Here is a 21,801-nt window from a genome sequence, read left to right as displayed (position 1 = left end):
TCTTGCGCGTCTCGCCGTTGAACTAGTTAGCGCTTCGCGTAACACACTATTGCCTGTTTGGGGCGTCGGGCCCGGGCGCCGACTTCCAGCTTCAACTTTTTCCCGCCTGATGTCATGCGACGATGCTCGTTTCTGCAGCTTGCTTCTAGCGATGTGAATGAATCTGGCGTCTTTTTTTACTTTGTGTGGTTTTGAACCTCCCCTTCCAGCAGCTGATGCTGCAGCTCCTAGTGCCGCCCGAGGCATGGCGACACATGCTTCGAGCAACGCTTCGTGAATGCACGTATCTGCCGGATCCGATAGCGAAAACCTACATGCGCCAATATGTGCTCCATCGATATCGCGCCAAAGCCGCCGTATTTGACGCAAAATATCAGGAGCTTGCGCAAAACCTACCTATGCCGCAGTCGACGAGCCCTGTCGCAGAAAACACCAGCACCAGCACCAGCACCAGTATAGAGCGGCAAATCCGGCTCCGGAGATCTGGGCGGAAGCTGTTGCGTCTACTCGAACACGCAAATGAAGGATACAAAAAGGCGCTGGAAAGAGTGCTGATGCTGTCTTATGGACGTATTGGTGTCAAACAACACAAGCTATACTCTGCGCTGTTGCGCGACACGGGGGATGCGAAGCAATTAAACACGAACAAGGATGTTGAGGAAATTTTGGCCAAGAATTGCGGGTGCAGGTTCAACAAGGACTGGCAGCCGCCAAAGGTCCTGGTCGAAGTTCTCAAGGCGCAACGCAATTCTCCATACGTGCAGGTTGACCGATCGACGCGATTCAAATTTAATCCAAAGCTCCAAATCCCCACATTGAACAGCTGGCTCAAGCCAATGCCCGAAGTGCGTCTTCGAAATCTGAAAAGGCAATGGTACAATCGCGCAAAATCCTCGGTGCTTCCGCCTCTTGATCCGTCCGAGTGGGATATTTTAGTTGGTTTGCTTCGAGGGACAGTGCCATGGAGACCCCCTGTTCGACGCCAAAAAGTCCCTTCTCCTCTCACGCCACCTCCCACCGAACTGTCTCCTCTTGAGTCTTTTCTGCTTCAGGGAGCCCAGAAGGGGGTCACATTTGATCCCTACGTCGATGAACGGCCGCACCGAATCACCCGACGGTTTATGGTACGAGTCTGGGAAAAGATCTACCATCGCTCGCCTTTGCGGGTGGAAACGCCTCAAGGGATTCGATATAAATTCCCAACCGATCGACGGTCACCGCCGCTGACACTGGCGGTCAGGAGTGAAGAGGCCAATTGTTTGTTTGATGGCGTTGACCAATACGGTCGTATAGTAGAATCTCGCACGCAGTGATACCCTGTATATGTTTTTGTATTATATTTTGTGGCATTATCACGACTCTAATGTGAAGATTATTTATAGCACTGGAGGCGTGGCTTTAAATGCATGGCTAGTTTGAGGAATGAAATCAATATAGTGAAGTTAAACCTAATTGAAAGCCTGGCTATAAACACCAGTTGACCAGGCTGGTGACATGGATAAAAGGTACGGTTCCAATGTCCAAATGACGTTTGCATTCTCTCTGTTGCCTGTTTTGAGTATATAATCTGCAGCGTAGTATCTAGTTGAAGGGAGTTTGTTATGATAATTTAATTACATAGGGTTTAAAATACTTCTAAATGAAAGTTTGATTGTCTAAACACTATGAATGTATATACATCTAGTCCGTCTATATCATGGTTCGTAGACTTGATGAGGTCAGACCACCGTCTGGTTCCTCTTCCTAATCAAGCCGAGATACTGCGCACTACGCACCGTCCACCAGAGAGTGAACCCAGTAAACAAAAGCGACACGGTCGACAAGCCGATCAGCACGTGGAGTTGTAGTCGCGCCGCACCGTTGCCAACCAGCCTATCCTGCCCATTCACGACCACCTTGCACCACGTGATATGAATCCACTGTCCGTACCCGTCGTCCGATAAAACAGTGTCTGAGTTGCGGTGGTTGGCCCACTTGAACCAAGCGGCCGGATCGCCGGCACGAGGTTTATAGACAACCGCTCGGTCCCAGTAAGACATCGCAGCGAGGGCGGCACACCAGCCTGCAGCGCAAATCCCGTCAAATCCGAGGATTGCCCAGAAACTGTACGGGAGACAGGAGAACCTGGCGAGAGTGGCATATAGCTGGGCGGCCATGGACACGCCGGTAATGGCAAGCGTAACGCGTTCCGCAGTGACTTTGACCATCTCGGACGGCGTAACGGCGCCGTAGATCATGGTAGCCATCAAATTGGCGAAAAGGATGATGCGGAAGCCAAGGGCGGAGGTTCTGAAGGCCTTGTTGGACTCGAAGCAGCAGCACATTCTCGGTGTCGGTGGCTGCCACCTGGGTCTGTGCTGGGAGGATGATGTATATCGGTTTTGTGATACCGCCGCATCGATATCTATCATCGAAAAACAACTGTGCATCACTTGGCGGGCTCAAGATCTAAATAGTTATTTTCTAGAAAGACTAGATCTTGCTTGGCACTCGTATCTCGGGCTGCGCCGCACCTATCGCAGTAATTATACGCGAGTTTTCGGTAGCGTTCATGTTCTTTGCTCGCAAGGCGTTCTCTCCTATGTCGTCATTTCCACTGCCTCAACCATACCAAGCCAGATTTGACAAATGGTTGAGAACATGTTTACTGCAGAAAGTCGAGGTGTTCATGATGGCCAGCTGACTCGTCCTGCCTGACGTCAGAGGAATATCACGTGATAGCTGGTCACGTTACCAGCTAGTCCCGTATAGGATAGTGTTGATGTCACCTGATCCTCGTCATTTTATTGGCTGTACTCCTCTGGTTAACCGTGACTTTTTTTCAACAAGATACTCTGGACCGGATGAAAGTTTTGATCTGGCCGAGCACCGAGGATAGACACGGCCAGTCCCGGTCGGTTGACTTGCCGTGGAATGGAAGTAAGTTTCAGTTTCAGAATTCCAATTTTTGCCCGATCTATTTATTGAGTCGGTTCCAAAGCTGCAGTCGACGGAAAAGGAGACGGCCGCAGTTTTGACTTTGGCCATCAAGACTGCAAGAAGAAATCCCGGCCTTCGTTCAGACTTCAGGCGAATGGCCCGGAAAGCAACGTCCGGCCTGGAAACGCTTGATTGGCTGGCCGCCACACACCTTTCCATGCCTGCGTCGCACCATGTCTTTTTTTGCTTCTGCTCACCGTCTTTCTTTGCTGAACCACCAGTTGGCACATTGATTCGCCGGGGAATATCCTCACCGCCTCTGCTGCTTTCATCGCACTCTCAGCCCGGTATACTCGGTACTCGTTATCAGGAGTTGAGGAAGTGCGGTTAAGGTTGCGCCAGACCCGCCCGGCAGAGGGCCCGGTTTTTCTTCGCGTTGCTTCTCCGGCTTTTCGCGGGGTGCCGATGTGGAGGATTACGCTTGGACTGGGCTGAGATGGAAAAAAACCCCCCCCAGGGTCAGCTCGATAAGCCGATAAGGGGCCGCGCTATTTTTGCTTCTTTCTTCCTTAAGTCAAGTACGGGGTGAAATTGGTTAGCACGGATGGAGAGAGAGTACGGGGTAGACTAGCGTCTCCTGTCTAGGGATACTCCAATTTCGGCCTCATTCTTCGTTGGCCCGTCAGGAAATTAATCGGCGCCTGCACCCTGGACTATCGTCGCTATGCAGGTACAATAATGCCCATACTCCCGTCGCTTCGGCCTCTGTCCCTTGTTGATCGAGTCCGAGGTATTATTAGCTGTAATAGTTGTGAGTACGTAGTCCGAGTGCGACCGCAGAAATAACGAGCCTGCAGATCAACCAGCCAGCCCCTAGTTATTTGCTGTTCACTAGTTTCCTAGGCGTTCGGGGGCTATTCAGTATTCGCCGTCCAATGTCCACGTCCAGCGTCTAGCAGGCAGGCAGGCCCCTGTCACAAGCCGAGCAGCAGAGCCGATGACCATTTCCGGAGTTATCACCCGGGTTTGCAGTTGTTCTATTTTTTTCATCCGTTGTTTTCGTTGTCCATCTGTTAACTTCATGCGGACGGGTGATCCCTGGTCTTCCAGGCTGTGGAAGGAAAATTCTCGTCTTCTCCAGACTGCGCCACTGCGTCCATGCATCATGTATCGATCGAGAAACAGGCCGAAACAAGCCCTCCCCGGTGGCGAACAAAAAATAGAATTTTGGACCCAGCCGGGCAGCCCGTCTCATAGGCCGCGCAGAGAGGCTGGTGATCCAAGCACCCGACCATCGACATTCAAGGGGTGATAATAATAACAATAACAGAAGAAGCGAGCAGTGAGCGGTGCATTGTTTTGTCACATCGTGCCGCTTGGACGACGGCCGCTATTGGCCCGTTGAGTTGCTGAGTCGTTGACAGGGCGACACGCAGGCGCCGAAGTTCAAACTATCTGTATCTGCCTGTGAGGTGTACCAGAGGCTTCCTCGTAGACGTCGCCATCCATGGCGACTTTTCTCCGTCGTGGGTTGGACAGGAAGGCAAGAGGAGACCCGTCCAGCGACGTGCAAGGCAGGCAGCCAATGAGCATGTCCGGATTATGCTGAGCGGGGCCACGCCTATTCGGGCCTAGTGGCGCAGGCTCTGAAGCGCTAGGCCCGATGGGGACGCGCTGCGGAGCCCGCCCGAAAAAAAAATTAAATTTTTTTTCTTGGGCCGTCGAGGGGCCACAGCGATAAATAATCTCGCCAGCCCACTCTCGCACCCCTCCTTTCTTTCTTCTCCCATCTTCCCCTTTTCTCACCGTCTTGTGTTTTTCATTCCATCTCGTTTAGAGGTCGGACTTGTTGTTTTCTGTCTTGCTCATAGACAGCAAATAGATTTTTCTTTCCCAGGCCGCTGTTAGAGCGCATTTGCGTGGCAACGCAGATACGTGGGCCGCCACCGTCTTAATCACCAACCTCCAGATACCCCTCCACGATAGACGTTTGTGTGTTCCGTCTTTTTTCCGTTTAATCCGCCAACATTTCGTCCTTCAACAAAAACAACAACCACAACTCCGCTGCAAAAATGCCTGCCGTCGATGTTGCCTCGGTTCCCGCCGTCTCCGGCAAGGAGACCGCCAGCTCTGTCGCCCTGGTCGAAACCCTCATCCAGAACCTCTCCATCTCCAAGACCCCTGATGAGGCCAACACTCACGCCAACAGCCTAGCCTCGCTGCTGAACGGCCCCATCGAGGAAAAGGCCGTGCCTACCAAGGCTGTCGAGTCGCTCAAGAAGCAACTCGCCAACAAGAAGGATGCCAACGCCCGTGAGCGTGCCCTCGAGGCCATCCGCGCCGTTGCCGAGCACTCCTCTGTCGCTCCCGGTGTCGAGCCTTTCCTCGTCAGCCTTCTCGGCCCTTCTCTCACTGCCGTTGGCGACAAGATGTCCAACGTCAAGAACGCCGCCCAGCTGGCTGCCCTCGCCCTGGTCAAGGCCATCAACCCCAACGCCACCAAGGCCGCACTTCCCTTCATCATCAACTCCATTCTCTCCGCCCAGAAGTGGCCTGAGAAGATGACTGGTCTCCAGTGTGTCGAGTCTCTCGTCGAGGCCGCCCCGGCCCAGCTTGCTTTCCTCGTGCCCGACTTGATCCCCGTCATCTCCGAGTCGATGTGGGACACCAAGCCCGAGGTCAAGAAGGCCGCTTACGGTACCATGGAGAAGATCTGCGGCTTGATTGTCAACAAGGATATCGAGCGTTTCATTCCTGAGCTCATCAAGTGTATCTCCAAGCCCGAGAACGTCCCCGAGACTATTCACTTGCTCGGTGCCACTACTTTCGTTACCGACGTTCACGAGCCTACCCTTGCCATCATGGTTCCCCTGCTTGAGCGTGGTCTTGCTGAGCGCGAGACCGCCATCAAGCGTAAGTCGGCCGTCATTGTCGACAACATGTGCAAGCTTGTCGAGGATCCCCAGATCGTTGCTTCTTTCTTGCCCAAGTTGATGCCCGCCCTCAACAAGAACCACGACACTCTTGCCGACCCCGAGGCCCGTGAGAAGACCAAGCAGGCTCTCGAAACCCTCGTCCGTGTTGGTGATGTCAAGGATGGCAAGATCCCTGAGCTTTCAAACGCCAGCGATGTCTCCACCGTCTCGGCTATCCTCAAGGATATCCTCGAGCCCAAGTACAAGGCCCAGATTGCCGGCGCCGATGCCTCCATCGACTACATCTCCGCCATTGCCGGTCAATTGATCGACGAGAAGGAATCTCAAGCTATCATCTGGACTGAGAACACCCTGCCTTACCTCACTGCCCTCATTGGTGACGAGGCCAAGTCTATTGCCGAAACACTCCGCAAGCGCGCTTCCCCTACCGGCACTGAAGACGAGGAAGCCCTCGAAGACGAGGAAGAGGGCGAGGACCTTTGCAACTGTACCTTTAACTTGGCTTACGGTGCTAAGATCCTTCTTAACCAGACTCACCTGCGTCTCAAGCGTGGCCAGCGTTACGGTCTTTTGGGACCCAACGGTTCCGGCAAGTCCACCCTCATGCGTGCCATCAACAACGAGCAGGTCGAGGGTTTCCCCAAGAAGGACGAAGTCAAGACTGTCTTCGTCGAGCACGACCTTGACTCCGCCGACACTGAGCAGACTGTCATTGGCTGGACCGAGAAGAAGCTCGAGAGCGTTGGTATCACCATTGGTCGCGAGGCCATCGAGAAGGGATTGCTCGAATTCGGTTTCCTCCAGGAGCAATTCGAGAGCCCCATCACCTCCCTTTCTGGTGGTTGGAAGATGAAGCTGGCTCTTGCCCGTGCCGTCTTCGAGGAACCCGACATTCTGCTGCTCGACGAGCCCACCAACCACTTGGACGTCAAGAACGTTATCTGGTTGGAACAGTACCTCATCAACTCTCCCTGCACATCCATCATTGTCTCGCACGACAGCAAGTTCTTGGACAACGTCATCCAGCACGTCATCCACTACGAGCGCTTCAAGCTCCGTCGCTACCGCGGCAGCCTGAGCGAGTTCGTCAAGAAGCTTCCTTCTGCTCGTTCTTACTATGAGCTTGGTGCCTCTGAGATGGAGTTCAAGTTCCCCGAGCCCGGTTTCCTCGAAGGTGTCAAGACCAAGGCCAAGGCCATCGTCCGTGTCTCCAACATGACCTTCCAGTACCCTGGTACCCCCAAGCCCCAGATCTCCGGTATTACCTTCCAAGTCTCTCTTGGCTCGCGTATTGCCGTCATTGGTCCCAACGGTGCTGGAAAGTCCACTCTTGTCAATGTCCTGACTGGTGAACTTATCCCCACTTCTGGTGATGTCTACCAGCACGAAAACATTCGTATCGCCTACATCAAGCAGCACGCTTTTGCTCACATTGATAACCACCTTGACCTTACTCCTTCCGAGTACATTCAGTGGCGTTTCCAGACTGGTGAGGACCGTGAAACCATGGACCGTGCCAACAAGATCATCACCGACGAGGACGAGAAGGCCATGGACAAGGTCTACACTATCGAGGGCACCCCACGTCGTGTCATTGGTATCCACTCTCGTCGTAAGTTCAAGAACTCTTACGAATACGAGTGTTCGTTTGCCCTGGGCGACAACTTGGGCATGAAGAGCGAAAAGTGGACTCCCATGTCGACCCAAGACAATGCCTGGATTCCTCGTACCGAGATCTTGGCCTCTCACGGCAAGATGGTTGCCGAGGTTGACCAGAAGGAGGCTCTCGCCAGCGGTCAATTCCGTCCCCTGGTCCGTCGTGAGATTGAGGTTCACTGCGCCAACTTTGGTTTGGACGCCGAGCTTGTTTCTCACTCTCGCATGCGTGGTCTGTCTGGTGGCCAACGTGTCAAGGTTGTGCTCGCCGCTTGCTCGTGGCAGCGTCCTCACTTGATCGTCCTCGACGAGCCTACTAACTACCTCGACCGTGACTCTCTTGGTGCTCTTTCCAAGGCCATCAAGACCTTTGAGGGTGGTGTTGTCATCATCACCCACTCCCGCGAGTTCACTGAGAACCTGACTGAAGAAGTCTGGGCTGTTTTGGACGGCAAGATGACTCCTTCAGGGCATAATTGGATTCAGGGGCAAGGCACTGGGACGCGCTTGGTTCGCCCCCCCCCCCCCGTTTTTATTTGTTGATAACTCATGCTAACTTGTTGTATAGACTGATAAGACAGACAATGATGCTGAGACTTTTGACGCCATGGGCAACGTAGTTGCTAAAGTTGAGAAAAAGAAGAAGCTTACATCGAGCGAGGAAAGAAAGAAAAAGAAGGAGAGGATGGCTCGTCGTAAGCGTGGCGAGGAGGTTTTCTCTGATGAGGAGTAGATCCGAAGTTTCCCGGGCGAGAACGAGTAAACACGTTGAGTCTGACTTCACTACATAGTTTGACGGAGTTTGGAATGATGATTAATGCATATTTCTTATGTTTTGTTTCCTTTGTCAAGACCGAAGTTGCTTTTTATGTGCTAAAGTATCCGGGAGTCGTGATACTTGAAAAAAGCTTGTAATAGAGACAAGTTAATTTGCTTAGATGAATATTGAATATAGAATACGTTCTAACTACATATAGTTGCGTTACAAACCATGGTTCCACGTAAATCCGTTTTTCATGTTTTTGTGATGTCGTTCTACATAGCGCCGGCCCGGGAATCGTGGTGTTGAGTTTCCCGCTTCGGTGCCTCAGGCAGCGACCTAGTCCGTCTTCCACTGCCTTCTCGCTTCTAATAGTGAGGGAATAAGTAACAATTTTGTAATGAATAAACCAGTTGACATGAGTCTAATAAATTCCCTTTTAAGGCTCTTTTTACACGTTGTTGCGGGAACGTCGCGTGGTTTTGCAACGCTACAAAAAAATCTACACATATCTTGCCATTGCAAATGTCGATTCGTATATAATTTTTTAAGTGTAGTGGCTTTCTACGACATATTCACAATATGGTAGCGTTACAAAATGTGAACAGTTGCAAACCGCTTGCAAGTGATAAACCACCTACAAGTTGCAGAAATCCGATACGTTGCAGAAAATCGATAGGTCTATATTTCTTGATACGTTTAATGTTGCAAATTGAACTCCTATTTATATAGAAATCGCTTGTATTTTCTGGTATTTTAATTACAAATTGAGAAGCTTGCAAGCCGGTTAGTGAGGCTATATAGGGGCATTATTGAGTATCTGGAGGGGGCCCTGGCCCACGAAAAAGAACATCTTGTCTTGGACGAGGAGGACGAAGCGGATGAGAAGAAGGGCCCAGACGAGATCTGGGCTGTGATCAACCAAATTCAATGTTCGGGCGGGAAGCAAAAAATAATAATTCATGTCTGTTCTGTCCTGTTCTTTTTCTTCTTCTTTTTCTTTTTTTCAAGGTTGTTAGTTTAGTTTAGTTTTATTATTATTTTTAAACACGGAATGACAAATGTTTAACTCAATGAATTTCAGTAAATTGACATAGGCTCTAGTTACAGATTTTTCCAATTCTAACTTCTTAACATATCCGTAGATGCGATATATGGAATAAATGTGAGTCCTTTATGATCGAAATAAAGCGTGTATATCTAACTGTGGAAGTAGTACATGCTAAAGATTCTATAAGTTAGTAACCAGCCGATTTAACGTATCTCTCTATAAGGCTACCTTCAATATGGTTTGTAACATGTCTTAGGGTATCCTGTGCGAGATTGTTGCTTTCATCAATATGCAACCTCAAAGTTAGGTGGTTACATACTACGTAGTGAGCTAATAGCTCCACTACTAGAGGCCAATCTCCACCCTCGGAGCTTTATAAGGAAAGTGAATCCTTCTTAGAAAGTGATATTCTTCTTATTCAGTGCTTTGGCGATGCTGTCACGTCCAAATCTTACAAGGTCTTCCAATCATATGCTTTCTCCCAGGCAGCTGCAACCTTCAGGCAATCCGCGTCCGCATATTTACGGCCAACCAGCTGCAATCCGGCAGGAAGCTTGACGTTGGCATCCTCTCTAGCAGGAACAAAGCCCACTGGGATCGAAAGAGCAGGGTGTCCAGAGTCTGTGGGTTATTTGTTAGTCACCACACGTCAATTTTGAAAAGATGGAAGACTCACTGTCGAATGGCGATGTGTTGGCTATCATTCCTGTTGTCCTCATCGCAAATTTCAGTATTCCTTCTTCGTAGCCATTCTCCGGGAGTTTCGGAGCTGGGTGTGGTAGTGTAGGCATGACCAAGACGTCGAATTCTTTCAGCGCCTTATCATAGGCGTCCTGAATCAATCTCAGCACAACTGGAAACAAATGATAGCTTCGAAGAGTGAGTGACCTACGCTGATAAACTTCTGGAGGTTCATGCATTTCCCCTGAAGCGCCGGGCCGTACTTCTCTGAGAACCATAAGTGGTTGAGGTACAAGTTGGCTGCTCCAGGGCCAAGAGAGCTGAACTGCTGCTGGGTAAGGTGGGGACCAACTAATGACAACCGGTCAGTCATGTAAAGCTGCTTTCTTCCTTCCATCCCGCCTAACAAGGCTTGTTGTCCGCCACAGAGCGAGATAGAGCTCATCCAGACAAGGGACGCTAATTTGTGTTCGGGGATTGAAATCGGTGCCACCTTTGCGCCGAGAGCTTCGAACTTGTCCACTGCGGCCTGGGCGCACTTGACAATGTTATCGTCCTGGCCGTCGATCTGGAAACCTTCTTGGAGAACCCCGATCTTGATACCACTCAACATTTTGCCTTGTGGCTTCGACACGACCTCGTCGACAGGCTCGACAAACTTTAGTCTCTCGTCATCGAGCCCCAGTAAAAGTTGTCGGTCATCCCATCCGTCTGGGCCGGCAATCGCCTCTAAAAGCAGGGCGCAGTCCCGTACTGTGCGTGTCATCGGTCCCGCGTGGTCAATCGTCGCATCCAGGTTGATTATGCCCGTGTACGGTACCATACCCCACGTCGGCTTCAGTCCGACGATTCCACAGGAAGCCGCAGGGATTCGGACACTGCCAGCTTGGTCGCAGCCGATGGACATATGTACAGCACCGGTCCCTACGAGGCGGCCGGAGCCGCTGCTGGAACCCCCAGCACTGTACCCCTTGGCCCAAGGGTTGTGTACATTGCCGGTAATAGACGACGCCGATAGAGCCTCGAAACAGGAGTTTTCACATGCTAACAGGTATGGATCAGCAAAGAGAGCTTCAACTTATAGTGACCTCTTACCGGCCTTGCCGACGATGATACCGCCGGCATCCATCACGCGAGTCGCGACGGTGGCGTCGACTTTCGGTGTCCACTCTACCATGGATGTTCCGTTTGTGCATGGCACTCCAGCGAACGCTATATTGTCCTTCAACGCGATTGTTCGGCCTTTGAGTAGGTCGCTGGTAGGAGCTGTGCATTTTGCAGTAACCTGAGTCTCTATCAGTCATACAGAGCCTGCGTAAATGGAAAATTTCCGACCTTTGTTGCCCATCCGCCGAGATCGTTGTCTTCAGGTACGTGAATGCCTGTCCGTGGGTACTTGCTGAGGTCCGGAATGGGGATAACACAGCTGTCGTCCGGCAAATTGGCAATCACGGCTTCGAGACCGCTGACGAGCGTGACAAAATCCGTTGCCATTTGGTCCGATAGCTTTATGCCCCCTTTGGCAGCGATGTTCACGACATCTTCTACAGCTACCCTCGGAGCCTCCGCGTCGAGTCTGACAATAGACATCTTGAGTTTTCGAAGGATCAATGGTAAAAGTGGGCGAGAGCTTCGATCCTGCTGCACATACCGAGGGAACGGCCCTCAGCCATGACTTTAAATAGCCCTCGGCGTGCAGTGCTCTATACCATGATGAACTACTTATCGCATCATCATGGTCTTGATAGAAGTGATCCACTCGGGCCTATCTCCGACTAGGCTGTTGTCGGACTTTTGCTAGCGCTGGTGGAGCCCCAGGGAGCAGCCGCGGGGAAGCAGGTATCTACACTTTTACAGGGGTCTGAGAAGCTGGTAACCAAAAATTGCATGGATTCTCTGCCAGCGAAGCAATACAGTAACACAACGTTGGTGAATTTTCCCTCAAGGTACGTATACATCAATAACCTCATGTCGGTCTAACCTCTTCCGGCATAGTGCCGATAGGACCACATCCTGATGTGGTCCGACCTATCTTCTCATCCTAGCCGTGAATGCAATGCATCACCCTAGTCACGATTTGGTCTCGATAAGAGATTCGCAATAGGCATTTGGAGTTCTAATGCTTGGTCGGATCAGCGCCGGAATTCGCTGGGAACCACCTGTCTGCATGCACGTTGCAAGTCCTCATGACGAGCCGTCAGCGTGTCCAACCTGTTCTAGCCTGCGCTAGATGCTATTCGCTAAAGAAGAAGGTACAATGAAGAAATCTTGAATCTTTGTCTGTGACTGAGCAACCAGTTGACACCTGAATTCAGTGCGACAAGAAGTTGCCTTCCTGCTCTCGATGCATCATAGCAGGTAAAGAGTGTGTAGGCATTAACCGGCATAGCCGCAAAGAAGTCCCACGAAGGTGCTTCACCCATCTCTTTGTGGCTGCGTTTGGCTGAGGCTAAGACCGTTCACAGTGTGCTCCAGTATTTAGAGAAGCGATTAGCTGAGACCGAGCAAGATCAAAGAAGCCGACCAGAGCCGGATTACATGCAAATCGAGACAGACAGTATAGTTTTAAAGACAGCCAAAGTCTCTGGACATGCTTACAATCAAGCTCTCCAGACCGTAAGCATCTCGATACGCAACTTGTATACAACGAGTTGCGTGGGCAGTCACCCGGGGCTCCTCCATGAATCCAAGTTATTTTACCCGACAGAACGACCTCCTGTCAAGGTTCCGGTACATGGGTTCTACTATGAACATCTTGGAAAACGAGCAGGCTATGGGAATGAGTCTCAATTCTCAGGAATCGATGCTCTGCGAATCCCCTTCGAAGTTGCAAGGCACATCTTTGACAACTACGTGATTGCGATCCTACCACGATATCCATGCTTTACCAGCAGTGAGCTATGGTATCACTTTGGGCAAGTCTATTCTAAACAGCAGGCGAATGACTCCTCATTCCCAGATGTCAGCCGTTTTATAGTATCGATGGTGTTGGCAGTCAGCTGCCTCACATCGCGGCGTGAAGACTTCTCCAGAGTCGCGTCAATGAGCGAGTCGCTTTACCGCGATGCAATGCGCCATTGGACTTTCCTAAAGCACTCTAATATCAAATCACTCCAGGGGCTTCTTTTGTTGATACAACTTGGCCTTTTGTTGCCATATATCAATAATGTATTCTACTTGGGTGGTGAAACCGTACGCATGGCCATTGGATTAGGCCTTCATCAAGAGGTAGATCCTACTAACGGGCTTACTTCACAGGAGGTAAGCCTCCGGAGGCAGGTATTTTGGATGGTACAGTTCTGAAAGCCCATAAAAACGCTCTTGGTTCTCTTTGTCGGGACTAACAACGGGAAAAGGTCTATTTGATCGACAGGACTATTGCAATTTCAACAGGATCGCCCCCGTGTGTGAGCGATGGGCATATCACTACATGCTTGCCTGGTGGTGTTGAAGAAGGGAGCCATACTGCCGAGGTTTCTACATCATATAGTGATGGAAGGCTAAATGCGAAACACTTTTTGCTACAGATCCAACTATGCCGGCTTCAATCCGAAATATACGAGATCAAATTCTTCGATCGGGCTATCCCAGATCAGTTTCCAAGTCACGACAACTGGGTTCAGCACATGGAGGAGCGTATAAGCAGCATGCTTAATCTTTCAGTCTCTTCGGATGGTGTCGTTCCGCAATGGATAGTCAACAGTGCACATCATAGCCAGAACTTGTTGCATCGACCATATCCCGGAAATATGGCACCAAGTCATGCTTCCTTAATGGCCGCAACGACAAGCGCGATCAGCCTAATCAATGGCTACCACAAATCTTTTCAGAACCCCAGATTAACCTGGACTTTTGTGGTGGTCAACAATGCCTTTCAAGCAGCAATCGTACTACTGTACATCTTCGGGAACTATGGATACATCGTCCGTGAAGCTTCTTTAGAAAATGAGCTCCTTTCCGCACTTGACAACTTGATGGCTATTCTTGTGAGTAACACTCGAGATCTTTGAATCTCAATGGACACTAAGTCTTGATAGGATGTTGGGGCACAGAGGTGGCCAGTAATTGATATCACTAGCTTGTATATCAAAGATCTCCGAGATGTCGTATTTTCGCATCAACCAGGTTCGATCGGCTCAGAAAATGATTTAAAACTCCTTGGGGAGCTTGAATTACTGCTCTCGCAACGTCGCATTCGCAGTATATATCAAGCAAATACAGAGATCCAGCATGAATTTCTATCTGTTGAACCTTCATCGCCTCACGAATATTCTCAACAGCCATTTTCAAATGATATGTGGCAAGAGTTTATTGGAGCTCAATTCGATTTTGAGGACGCATACTCGCTTAACTTTCTCGAATCCTCCTGGCTAGCTCAACAGCAGCAGACGCTTCTCACGAGTACTGTAGAGGCTACAAACGAAATACCGACCTCAGAGCTTCCAAAAGACATCAAGGATGTCATTGATTCAATGCCATCTTGCAGCTTCTGTCGTGATCAACACATACGGTGCGATCGTGAGCTTCCATTCTGTGGTGCCTGTCATAGATCGCGCCGGGAGTGTGTTTATTATGATCTTATATTATCGCAAGAAATTCCCCGAAGGTTAGTCCCTCGCTTTTAGTCGTACTTGTCTAGACTTGGAGCTTATACAAGTGGTTTCGTATCCTAGGAATATCCATAATTTAACCCAAAGGATCACTGCGGCAAGCCAATTTGTACCAACACTTCAAAATATTTCTTTAGCTTCTACATTTCCTTCAAAGCCTGTCTCTATAGCCAACTCACAGCCAACTTGGGGCATCAATCTCTTGATCCCAGCTGCGGGAACATCCAAGGTTGGGTCGGGAAAGTCACAGGACACGCCCATGTCCTCTATACGGACCACAAACCCGGATTATATATTCTTTGGCGTGTCAAGTCACCTTGCGTCGATAAATTCAATTATGCTTCCGCTTTCAGAATACACCCCTGCAATTTTCGGACGCGAACCCGGCGCCAGACCGATCCCTGATTCCAGCACACCAAGGGTCCAGGTTAACCGCCCGGACATTTCGACCGCCTTGCGTCTCTTTGCAGTATTTTACAGATCAGTCCACGTGTGGTACCCCGTCATGAATGACGAGTCTTTGCAGGGTCTACTCTCATGTTGCTACACCGAACCCCTTGGTTCTTGTTTGGACCACGACCAGGAGCTGTTCTACTTGATTCTCGCTATAAGCAGTCAATTAACGAAGAGAGCCGAGCCCTGGGTGGGCTTCACGCCGGCTGCATACTTTGACAAAGCCACTTCACATGTCGACACAGGCTGTGATCATTCATCGGGTTCCAGTACTTTGCATATGATGCAAAGATCTCTGCTCATATGTATATACTTGCTCCTGAGCCCTGGCGGAGGCGACATTTGGAGGAATCTCGGCTTTGCGATTCGACTTTACTTTGATATGTCACACGGCCGTTCAGAGAACATCAATGACCTAGATGAAGGCCATCTCACTATGCTCGCCAGAACCTTGTATTGCATCGAGGGGTACGTGCAGATACCGGAATCCAAGCACTGGACTGATGACGAGAGCAGGAAAGTAACTACCGCATTTGGTCGGCCAACGGTGTTGATAACAGGAGATAAATTACGTGATGTCAGGACAAGAATCTTTCACTGCATGCAGTCTAAACTGACACTTTTGTAGGAATTGACCCAGCCAATCTGTGACACCACAGAAGAACGCGTATCTATACAGTTCTACCGAATCTCAACAATTAAAATGCAAGTCCAAAGCCTCCTGCTCTCCGAAGCATCCATGCAGTGCAATCCAGGAAAACTGAAGGAAAGATGTGAAATGTTTCGAAAAGAACTACTCCAATGGAACCAATCTTGGAAAACGGACTTCATGTCCGCTATTAGGAGCGAGCTGCACGACTGGAAAGGAGCTGTCCAGTGTCTCGAGGCATGGGGTAGCTTGCAATACAATTCGACTATTCTCATTCTCTCTAGGTTTTCATCCGAAACGGCTGAATATGTTTTCAACGCTGTTCGAGAAATTGTGTCTTGCTGTAGCCTCCTCGTCAGACAACAACAATATTCGTTTTGTGCTATTCACGACGATGAAATATGTCGCCAGATTCCGGTATTTCCCACTGATTGGACCATTTCACACCTTCTTTTCTCTGCTGCGCTTCATCTGTTTTCTTCTGAGAAGCGAGATGTGGCGGACCATAATAGTTGGGAACGAACGGTGCGATCTTGCTTAGCAACTATGGCGTTGATGGAGGCTGATCCAGCCAATTTGTCTATGGGTTTCTCGGAGATATTAGAAGGATTGTATTGTAAAATCTAAAATCTAGCAACCACATGCAGAGTGGATTTAATTATGAGATGGCAATCTCTATTGTATGTGCAAACGATTTTAACAAACTGTACATGTATTAGACGCGAATGATAACTGGAGCTCGAACCGCTGGAGAGCCCAGGCTTCAGGCTACTATTTTTTTCTGAAAAGAAGAGATGCACTATCTGTGTTGGTTTATCTGCTCAAATTCCCGGAGGGTCTCAGTGTTCAGTATTAATGTTTATCGTCACGAAGAGGACTTTCTCTTTCAATAATGAGCACGGTGGAGCTCTAAATCAATAGTATAGCATCCTTGCTGACCTTATAGATTCGAAAGTCCAACCCTTCAATTCGTCTAAGCCATAGTAGGATTCTACTTCAATGTTACCTGGACCTTAGCCGGCGTACGGCCCGTTGCATCTATACGCTTATATATCAGTATGTGGATCCGAGCAGTCTAGAATGCTTTGGCGACCCAACATTGAAGGGACCAAAACAACTAGGGACAACTAGTTAGATCGCCTTGATAGGTCAACCCAGATGTTTCCATTTTTTTAACCCATATAACAAATATGTGCGATGCTAGGCGTCCCAGCACATCGCCGCTTTATGCTCAGCCTGGCTCTGGGATCGCTTACTGAACATTCACTTCTCGGAAATTGAGATCGGTGGTGGTTTATTATTGGTGCAGGATATCCACCTTAGTTGACAGTTTCCTCCTTTCAACTACGGCAGCAACTATCTCAAAACTATCAATTGAACGTGCTGTTGTCCGTGTGACTATTTTTTCTGTGGAATCAAAAATGGTTTGTCTGTCAGGCGTGGTTTTCCGCCTTCCATGCTGTTCCCAAATCCAGGTGGGCCGACAATACTGACAGGGACATCAGAACTAGCGAGCCTATACAACTTCCCGGAAGAACTGGTGAATAGCGCTTTGATTTGCAAGTATCCCGCAACATATATATTGAACGTCTTGAAAGTGTAGAACGGCGGAACAGGGCACAGGGACTTGCAAAGAGTCAGGAGATCAGTGGGCTGTTCATTGGGCAAGATAGTTGGCGAAAACGAACAGAGAAGCCTAGCTGGGCGATAAGCAGGCCGTGGCTTCTGTCCTGCTGGATTACCCAGGGTGCGAATTCCTTTCTTTAGGTTGATGTCCACGATCAGATACCAAAGTTTCAATTGTTCTGAAGACGGAGCTCGGACGCTGATTGAGCCTAACAAGTCTTCGCCCGAGACTAAAACCTTAGGAAAGCGAAAAATGACCTGATTTGAAGTAACTGTATCCGATGCAGCCATTTCCTCCAAACCCTCAGTGGGATTTAAACGCGCAGAACGGAAAAAGCCGAAAAGGGTGCATGTATACCCTATCCAAGAGCTATCCGTACTTGCATTTTTCGATGGTGTATATTTGATTTTTCGGGTAAACGTGGTAGTCCCTCGTCTTTCACTGACAATGCGAGCTGTCAATCGATATCTAATTCTATCGAAATCCCCCTCCCATGTCGGTGGTAATGGATGGCCGTAGCCGTGCTCAAATCGGTGATTTGGGGCCCATTCATGAGACGGACCAGCGTGGTTTGTCAATGCCGGGAATGTGAATTCAAAAGGGAAATTCTTGTGCACAACAGGCGCCCCGCTGTAGAGAGTGATATTCAAGGTCAGCAGCCCAGTTTCCGATTTACTGTCGTCACCATCAGTATCCCAGTCCGGATCCGAGGATCCATACAGCGATAGGTCAACTTCAGTGACACGATCCTTGCGCAATGGATCAAAGTGGACAAGTCCAATGACTTTGTCGCCGGCAGTGTAAGTTCCTGATTTAGGGGTCTCAAGTTTGATTCCCTGAGTGAGGAATGTGACTTCGGTCTCCGCCATAAGAACTAGTAAATCTTAGAAACGATTTAATACGAGAATCAGTAATGTGCAGACCTGAGTTCAATATTCAAAATTACCTCGACTAGAACACAGGATGGCAACCCAAGTAGATTTTAATCTTTAGTATCTGGGGCGACGTGGCGCACAAGGCGAGTTCCCATAGCCAACAACGCTAATCACGCGACGCAGAGGGAATATAATAACATACGAGACGCGAAGCGCATCCTACCTCATATCAGGTAAGCTGGATTCAGCTTCCGCCAAAGAGGACGATGGACTGATACACGCGGGTGCATCTTTGCCCTTGAAAGAGTGAGAGCGAATTAGCTCTCGCCCAATACTCGTATTCCTGGAGGCTGTGCCAGAGATGGCCAAGGCAACAATTACCTGTACAACAACTCGAAGGCCACACGAAGCCGATTCGAAGCCTGAAGAACGCAGCAAGGGCAGGAAACAGAAGCCCAAGAAATCAACGCATGAAAACGTTCTCAAATCGTCAGAAACGCTGTGGCATGAACGATTCGGGGACATCGGCCAAGAACCGACAAAGTATAATTACCCCACAACACAATTGAACACATACTATACTAGCTTTCACCGTCTGGGGATTTTGAGGGATCAATTTTCCGCCTCCCCTAACCAGCAATCCACGGTGAAGGCGTCTGTTCCGTGAGCGCCCCCAATGGCTCCGTAAGCAGCGCCATTTGCTCAGCATGGGATCCGTGAGCGAGGGTGAACATGAGAATGCGTAAAAGCGGCGATGGATTTCGGCCGTGGCTGTCCGCCATCGCACTTAAATGTTACATATAGCCTACATATGTACGAAGAGTTTGAAGGTTTTAAATCGGAATGTAAAACCCCGCTTCTGTTTTTCGTCCTACGGCCAACCCCCGGACCCTCATAAGTCCGATATATCAGATATGTGTCGGAAATCTGCGAGTCCCTTATCCGTCGCCGGTCTCTCACGTCGAGTCAGTCTCAGATTACCAAAAGATCCACTGAGCCTGACGCTCGACTGTTTTTCCCTCGCCACCTGTTCTTGGATTGTTGCGTACTTTGTTTCCAATCTTGCCTCGACTTTCTACAAGTATTAGCTTTTCCAAGATGAATACCAAACTTGCAGACTTGAAAGTCGACTACCTGTGCCTGGCTATCTGTTATCGCTAGGATGACTTATACAAAGGCGCGCGCGAGAACGGCTAGATAAATCCTTAAGTTAATTAAACAGTGTTCCTCGGGTTGAAGGTTGGACCCCTAATTAGCTATCGAGTCGCTACATGATCGTCAGAATACCGTTCTGTAACACTATTCCCTAGTCTATCTACTTCCTTGAGGGTCATTTCAAGAGCCTGGTGGAAATTTTGGTCATTGGAGAGCGCCATATTTACTAAATACTATCTCATTCTGGAAGTTTGGGACTGGTTGAGCGGCCTTTCACCACTCCATCGATCAACGCCATAACTCTTCCTAGTTTCTCATCCTCGAGTCGCGGCACAACAACTTGTACGCTCAGCGGGGTGCCCAGGTATACTTTCCTGTTGACAGTTTTCTCATCCCACAGCGCTCGGCAGGAATCGTCCCAGCTACTCAACGACTCGCCCTCGAATGGCTGTCCCAGATGAAGATCTTGCTCGACCACGTCTCTGATGGGGATAGTGCCTGCAGGATAATCAAACATAACAAACGAGCTCGTGTAACCTAAAGCGTCGTATCTCTCAATCTCGGGCACAGGGTGAGGTGCCACAGGGCAAATTATGGCGTCGAGTTTCCTCGTCCTCCTACCATATTTGTCCACTTCTGACCAAATCTGTAGCATCTCGTTCTCGAGCTCTGCGCGTCGAGTTTGTAGCTGAGTCACTTCTGTAAGCGGGCAGGGTTTGCTGATTCTGAATCTCGACTGCATCCAGGGAACCAGTGGTTCTTGCATGGAATCCAAGAGCTTTCCCATGAGGACGCCACCATCGATGCCCATCAGCTTGCTCATGGTACTCTGTGATTGTGTCCACGCCGTTGGAGTCGATACTTCGACCACCTTGATATTCGGATGCTGTTTCAGGCTCGATGCAACTTCAGAAAGAATTTGGTCCACGGGTGGTAGTAGGGTGCAGTTCCCGTCACATCGCAGCACACCGATGACAACCTCTCCGTCCGGCCCAGCTCCTTGGAGGTGTCCTTGAGCATACTCACCAAACACACAATCTTCGCCCCATAGGCTGGCCCGTGGCACCAGCTCTTGCATGACAAAGTTGATATCATCGATGCTCCGCGCCAGCGGACCTGCCACTGGTTGCACGCCTAATCTGGACGTGCCTTCGGTCACCAAAACTGCTTGTCCTCCATATGGTAATCTCAAGTTGCTCGGTTTGAAACTATAAACTCCATTCGCCATGGCTGGGATTCTGACGCTACCACCAAGATCAGTGCCAAACCCGACGAGAGAGCCCTTCATGGCCACCATGACACCCTCCCCTCCCGAGCTTCCACCAGCAGTGCACAGTCGGTTGGCGGGATTCATCGTTCTTCCAAAGACATTGTTTATGCTATCGAGACTTGACAAGGCCTGCGGCACATTGGTCTTGGCCAAAATGACTGCTCCCAGCGACAATAGGAGATCCACTAGAGGTGCATTTTTGTCTGCCGGCTTGAAGCACAATGCCGCCAAACCTGTGGAGCTATCGACTCCTTTTATATCGAAAGTATCTTTGACACTGACTGGTAAGCCGTGCAAAGGGCCTAGAGTGGACCCATGCTCTTCCAGGTATTGATCCAGGAACCTCGCACGTTCTGCGGCTTGCATAAATAAGGGCTCGGTCAAGCAATTCGTCAACTGGTGTGCCACCGCTGCACGATGACAAAAAGCGTCTATCACCTTCTCGGTGGAGAACGTTTTGCGTGATATAGCCTCAAGGAGCGTGGCGACGGTGTAGTCCTCGGTGATCTTGATTTCTTCCTGGGACAAAATTTTCGAAGGGACATCTAGTACACTTTGAAGTCCGTCCTCGAAGCGCGGAGGGTCCTTAGGCAAGTACAAGGAGGGTATGTGCCATTGTGTTGGGATGCAGGCATCCCGATCGCCTTGCTTGCGACGGGTGATGGGTACCCAAGGCGCTTCTAAAGAGGTATTTGCCATTTTAACAGCAATTGTCGTAGAGATGTATCTCTATCCCAGCCGTCACAGAGCTACTTAACCACCCTTTATACTAGGCGCTAGACGCTAACTAGAGGTGTCTTTTCCAAATCCAAAAATATGGAGCAGGTATCCACACTCTTGCAGGGGTCTGAGAAGCCGTTAAACAATAGCGGTACGTAGATTTCCTCTATGGCGAAGCAATACAAAGACAGAGTACCCGAAAAGTATGGACATGACGGTAGGAAATAGTGATTTCCCTCATGATATCTTTTAACGGGTTAACACAGGAGTTCCACTCGTAGATAGGATGGTTTCTCTAGTAGAATCCGGATGTCTCTCCGACACTCGCAAATTTCCGACGCTCGCAGATCTCCGCCGCGTGAAATCCGGCTCATATCCGTGATTGTTGATAGTGGTATTGATAACCTATCCACGTCCTTATCGCTGGTGTGAACCTCTT

General features: G+C 49.6%; 7 protein-coding genes across 7 annotated transcripts; 3 read left to right on the top strand and 4 right to left on the bottom strand.

Moving 5' to 3' along the window:
• Positions 1-215: 215 nt before the first annotated feature.
• TRUGW13939_06934 (uncharacterized protein) lies at positions 216-1,313 on the top strand (the record flags this gene model as incomplete). Its single annotated transcript, XM_035490076.1, has 1 exon — positions 216-1,313. The coding sequence occupies one exon, from the start codon at positions 216-218 to the stop codon at positions 1,311-1,313; it is 1,098 nt and encodes a 365-aa protein (XP_035345969.1).
• Positions 1,314-1,718: 405 nt separating this feature from the next.
• On the bottom strand, positions 1,719-2,324 carry TRUGW13939_06933 (uncharacterized protein; the record flags this gene model as incomplete). The annotated part of the gene is made up of 1 exon (XM_035490075.1): positions 1,719-2,324. One exon carries the CDS (start codon positions 2,322-2,324, stop codon positions 1,719-1,721), a length of 606 nt encoding a protein of 201 aa, XP_035345968.1.
• Positions 2,325-4,991: 2,667 nt separating this feature from the next.
• Positions 4,992-8,244, top strand: TRUGW13939_06932 (uncharacterized protein; the record flags this gene model as incomplete). The annotated part of the gene is made up of 2 exons (XM_035490074.1): positions 4,992-8,021; positions 8,080-8,244. 2 exons carry the CDS (start codon positions 4,992-4,994, stop codon positions 8,242-8,244), a joined length of 3,195 nt encoding a protein of 1,064 aa, XP_035345967.1.
• A 1,529-nt stretch (positions 8,245-9,773) lies between these two features.
• TRUGW13939_06931 (uncharacterized protein) lies at positions 9,774-11,593 on the bottom strand (the record flags this gene model as incomplete). The annotated part of the gene is made up of 5 exons (XM_035490073.1): positions 9,774-9,943; positions 9,999-10,155; positions 10,215-11,047; positions 11,099-11,288; positions 11,339-11,593. The coding sequence occupies 5 exons, from the start codon at positions 11,591-11,593 to the stop codon at positions 9,774-9,776; spliced, it is 1,605 nt and encodes a 534-aa protein (XP_035345966.1).
• Positions 11,594-12,189: 596 nt separating this feature from the next.
• TRUGW13939_06930 (uncharacterized protein) lies at positions 12,190-16,342 on the top strand (the record flags this gene model as incomplete). The annotated part of the gene is made up of 7 exons (XM_035490072.1): positions 12,190-12,255; positions 12,319-12,413; positions 12,469-13,264; positions 13,360-13,989; positions 14,041-14,609; positions 14,677-15,643; positions 15,695-16,342. The coding sequence occupies 7 exons, from the start codon at positions 12,190-12,192 to the stop codon at positions 16,340-16,342; spliced, it is 3,771 nt and encodes a 1,256-aa protein (XP_035345965.1).
• A 771-nt stretch (positions 16,343-17,113) lies between these two features.
• On the bottom strand, positions 17,114-18,211 carry TRUGW13939_06929 (uncharacterized protein; the record flags this gene model as incomplete). The annotated part of the gene is made up of 1 exon (XM_035490071.1): positions 17,114-18,211. One exon carries the CDS (start codon positions 18,209-18,211, stop codon positions 17,114-17,116), a length of 1,098 nt encoding a protein of 365 aa, XP_035345964.1.
• Positions 18,212-19,610: 1,399 nt separating this feature from the next.
• On the bottom strand, positions 19,611-21,341 carry TRUGW13939_06928 (uncharacterized protein; the record flags this gene model as incomplete). The annotated part of the gene is made up of 1 exon (XM_035490070.1): positions 19,611-21,341. One exon carries the CDS (start codon positions 21,339-21,341, stop codon positions 19,611-19,613), a length of 1,731 nt encoding a protein of 576 aa, XP_035345963.1.
• Between the last annotated feature and the right edge of the window lie 460 nt (positions 21,342-21,801).

The sequence above is a fragment of the Talaromyces rugulosus genome, chromosome IV (assembly GCF_013368755.1).
Source record: "Talaromyces rugulosus chromosome IV, complete sequence".
In the NCBI taxonomy this organism is placed as follows: Eukaryota; Fungi; Ascomycota; class Eurotiomycetes; order Eurotiales; family Trichocomaceae; genus Talaromyces; species Talaromyces rugulosus.
The sequence above is the reverse complement of the archived record's forward strand: the minus strand, read 5'-3'. Positions and strand labels throughout refer to the sequence as shown.